At 40.3% G+C, this 4,424-nt stretch overlaps 1 protein-coding gene across 1 annotated transcript; it reads left to right on the forward strand.

Annotated features, from left to right (window-relative positions):
• The first annotated feature begins 274 nt into the window (after positions 1–274).
• Positions 275–3,594, forward strand: LOC113357083. The gene is made up of 2 exons (XM_026600351.1): positions 275–1,856; positions 1,939–3,594. The coding sequence occupies exon 2, from the start codon at positions 2,283–2,285 to the stop codon at positions 3,555–3,557; it is 1,275 nt and encodes a 424-aa protein (XP_026456136.1). The 5' UTR covers positions 275–1,856; positions 1,939–2,282; the 3' UTR covers positions 3,558–3,594.
• Positions 3,595–4,424: the final 830 nt, after the last annotated feature.

Below are 4,424 nucleotides of genomic sequence, written 5' to 3' on the forward strand. Positions count from 1 at the left end.
TTAGTGACATTTAATATATTTATGATAAAATATGTTAAATACTTGAAAACATAAAATTGAATATTAATCTTATTTGTAAGCGTGGAAACACAATATCTTATAGAGCTGGATGAAGCTCCATATGGTTGAAGCTATGTAGAAATTACTTTATTTGTGTGTCAATTATTGACGTATATAAGATAACTTGAACGCATGACCTACTCAAGTTTATCCCAATGAGAGACATAACATTTGTAAATTGAAGTTATTTTAAGCAGCATGGCCCAGGAGCCACACATATTTAATTTAAGATAAAATTATATATATAATTTTATCTCTCGGACGACTTCTCTGGCTTCGAAAGCCAGTTTTGTTCTACGGATTCAACATGGATTTTCTTCTTTTTGATTTCGTTTTCATAACCCTTTTGATTTCTTTTCCACGTTCTTTCATTTTTCCAGTTTTGCTTCCTCTCCATGATAGACATTTCTCTTCTGATAAATTCTGCAGAGACTTAATGGCCAAATCACAGCACATTCGTCACGCCTGGGAGAAGATGCTTATCAGCTTACGGATGTGGGTGTGTTGCAGATGTTTACATCTACATGCCTGGAGGATATCTTGCAAAGGGAAGGAAGGTTCGATTCATAAAGATATAATTGCTGGACCTTTCAATGGTGAAGGTGATGATTTTCTTTTTCATGGGTTAGACTTCTCAGCTGAGAGCAGCGCTGTTGGGCAGGGATTTTCAGAGGTTACTGTGGCTTCTGAGGGGAACGACGTAGATGTTGTTGCAGAGTCTGCTTGCTCCCTTTCCACCGAGGTGCTCAACTCTGTACTCCAACGGCAGTTCCAGACTGTAACTTGTATCCCCCATTAGTGTCGACTATCTTTTTCGGGAGCTTTGAAATGCTGCCTTGACAAGGTTATATCCAATCCATATAACGTGAATGCCTGGATACAGCTTATTTTGCTCCCTATTTGCATGTTAGCACTTTACAGGCCCAAGAACGCAGCTGAGGTGAAATCAGGTAAGCGTAAACGCCTTCAAGTGGCAGCTATAAACAATGCCTTATCTGTTTGGAGGGAGCCCAACGGGTGTCATGTTTTGGTAGACAAGATGCTACAAACCCCAGTCCTGCATATGCAAACTGATGAGAAGAAGCAAAGTTTGGCCAATTTAACATCGTGCTGAAGAAAAATAAGTTGCGGCCATTTTGGCGCTGCTATTAGAGTGATCTCTTCTGGTGGTGTGGCTCCTTGCAATGAACAGACCTTTTTGGAATTGCAAGATAAGCCCCCTGTAGCGCCTCCTCCAGCTGTTCCTTGCGATGATATTACTGCGGACCCAATTATTGTGGATTGTCGAGCAGTCTTGGGGGCTGTTAAGAGTTTTCCTAAGGGTACATCATGTGGACGAGACGGTTTGCGGGCGCAACATTTAGTTGATGCGATGAGTGGGGCTGCTGCTGCTGTCGCAGACATCTTACTCGCTTCGATTACAGGAGTTGTCAATCTTTGGTTGGCTGGAAAATGCCCTGCGGAGTTGGGAGAGTTCATTGCTAGCGCGCCCTTAACACCGTTACTCAAGCCTGGAGGTGGTCTTCGGCCTATTGCAGTTGGCACGGTTTGGCGCAGATTGGTTTCTAAGGTGGCTGCATTTTCTGTTGGGAAGGATATGAATTCTTACTTAGGAGATTACTAATTTGGAGTTGGTGTTTCTGCCGTAGGGGAAAGTATTTTACATGCTGTAAATAGTCTCCTTGAGTTGAAAGGTCACTCAGAAAAGATGTCAATGTTGCTTATTGACTTCTCAAACGCGTTCAACATGGTGAGCAGGTCTCAGCTCATCAAGGAGGTTCGTCTTCATTGTCCAGGTATTTCTCGCTGGGTAGAATTTTTTTATATGCATCCTGCTAAACTCTACTACGACCAATATATTTTTTCGTCTGCCCTCAGAGTTCAACAGGGTGACCCTCTCGGTCCCTTGTTGTTTGCTTTGACTCTTCACCCTCTAGTGAAGAATATTGCTTCTAGCTATAAACTCGACTTGCACGCCTGGTACCTTGATGATGGTACAATCATTGGCGATACGCTTGAGGTGTCTAAGGCTCTGCGTATTATTGAAACTGAAGGCCAGGTAGAGGTTTACATCTCAATGTTAAGAAAACGAAGTCTTTTGGCATTCTATTGATCCCCGAAGTATTGATGATGGTGTTTTCCCGCCTGATATTGGTAGACCGTCTAATGGTGTTAAACTTTTGGGTGGTCCTGTGAGTTTGGATTTGAACTTTATTAGTGATATGCTGCTGAGTCGAGTGAACAAGATTGTTCAACTTATGACCGCCATAAAAAAACTCAAGGATCCTCAAAGCGAGATGCTATTACTTCGCAATTGTACGAGTGTTTCTAGATTATATTTTTCATTGCACACTACCAATCCTGCTGCCCTTCAGCAAGCTACTGAGATCTTTGGCGATCATTTGCTCAAGTACTTGAGGCTCCTTATCACTGGTGATGGCTCAGGATTTGGGCCTTTACAGCAAAGATTAGCTACCTTGCCTATCAAATATGGTGGCTTTGGTATATACATCATGGAAGACACCCAAGCCTATTGTTACATTGCTTCTCAGTGTCAGACGGCTTCAGTGCAAAAGGCGATCCTTGGTGACCTTTTCCCAACAAACAAAGGTCATGCTTATAAGTTGGCTCTACAGAATTTTATTCAAGTATGTGGATTACCTTCTTCTTATTGTGTTGATGATACTGCTCCCCCCTCCATGCATTCCCTGGGAGTTGCCTACTTTGATGCAATTAAGAAGAAAATCTCAGGCCAGTTTTCTTTGTCTGCTAGAGATTCCATTTTATGGCAGTGTAACCAAGTTAAGCATGCTCAAGATTATTTATTGGCAAATCCTATTAGTGGGCTTAATCAATGCCTCGGGCCGAGACAGTTCAGAGCTGTCCTTTGCTACCGATTGGGTATCCCTTTGTTTGTTGAGAATAGTTCATGCTCTAGCTGTAACAAGCCTATGGATATTTATGGAGATCATGCACTTCACTGTGCTAAGGATGTTGGGGTTAAGTTTCGACATGACTTTGTATGTGATATAGTTGCTGACATTTGTTACAAAGCTAGTGTACTTGCGCGCAAGGAAGTTTCTCTGGGGCTTCTGTCAGATGACGACAAAGATCTAAGGCCGGCTGATATCCTCGTCCTTAACTGGAAAAATGGTAAGGATGTTTGCATGGATGTTACAGGGGTTTCTCCCTTCACAGGTGAAGGTATTCGCTCTTTTGTTCCTGGCAAAGCTATTTCTAATGTTGTTGCTCGAAAATGCATTAAATACTTAGATAAGTGTGTTTCACTTGGTTATGGTCTTGGTGTTTTAGCTTTCTCTACCTTAGGGGAACTAGGTGAGGATACTTTATGTTTTTTTAAGCGTTTGAAGAACTGCTTAGTTAGTAATGATGCTAGTAGTGGTGTTGGTAGCTTTATTTTTCATAGATTAGATATCGCTATTCAAAAAGGTGTTGGAGCCCAGCTTGTCGCTAGGTTACCAACCAAAAGTATGTAATTTTCTTTCAATAAGCAAAATAGTTAATTTTTTATTATATATATATATATATATATTTATATGCATACCAACCTCTCGTCGTTAACAATTATGCACTATGCAGGGACTGAGCTAGGTGTTATACAGGGGTGGCTCCCGCCTCCCCTAAATTTTTACAAATTCTCATAAGTAGTAGTTAATTTTTTTAGTTTTATGGAAAAATCCAATATTAACCCCCTCCTAAATAATTATAGAAGAACACTCCCAGATATTGTGGTTAAATTCGTTAAAACGTTAGCGTTGTGGAGAGTGGGATTAGTTACCACTTCTCTTAATCCAATAATTCCAATCACGTTGTGCAGTTACGGTTTATTAAAAACGTTTTCTTTATAATAGTTGCTTAATTAGGGATTTAAAATTTATCTGTTATACAAATAAAATTAGAGAAAAAGAAATAGAAAGCTAATAAGAGAGTAACATAATAACTTGTACAATTTTCACATCTTTATAGTAGGAAATCAAGAAAAAAGTTATCGGATAATTATAGGTGTATTTTCTAAAAAAAAAAAGAGTTATTTTGTGTTTCCTCCTCCGCCAAGATAGCTAATTAGCGTTTCCTCCCCAAAAAGATTGAAATTAGTGTTTCCTCCCCTCGTTAGCTTTTCCATCCACTGCTCGGTTAGCTGAGTCAGCACCCGTGCACGCGTGAAAAAAGTTGTACGCGTGTCCCATGTGTTACCAAAAATACCCCCTTCTTCTTCAAGTGATTAAACCCAAATCTTTTCCTGAAACCAGTTCTGTGAAATTTGACAGATGCCATCGGAAAAAAACCCAATCCCAGTTCATTGGCTTTTCATCTCACTAGCACCATTCTCAGTATCATGTTCT

This window comes from Papaver somniferum, chromosome 3 (genome assembly GCF_003573695.1).
Source record: "Papaver somniferum cultivar HN1 chromosome 3, ASM357369v1, whole genome shotgun sequence".
In the NCBI taxonomy this organism is placed as follows: Eukaryota; Viridiplantae; Streptophyta; class Magnoliopsida; order Ranunculales; family Papaveraceae; genus Papaver; species Papaver somniferum.

Coding starts and splice junctions, on each gene's coding strand:
- LOC113357083 (XM_026600351.1), top strand. CDS start 2,283: ATGCTGCTGAGTCGAGTGAACAAGATTGTTCAACTTATGACCGCCATA.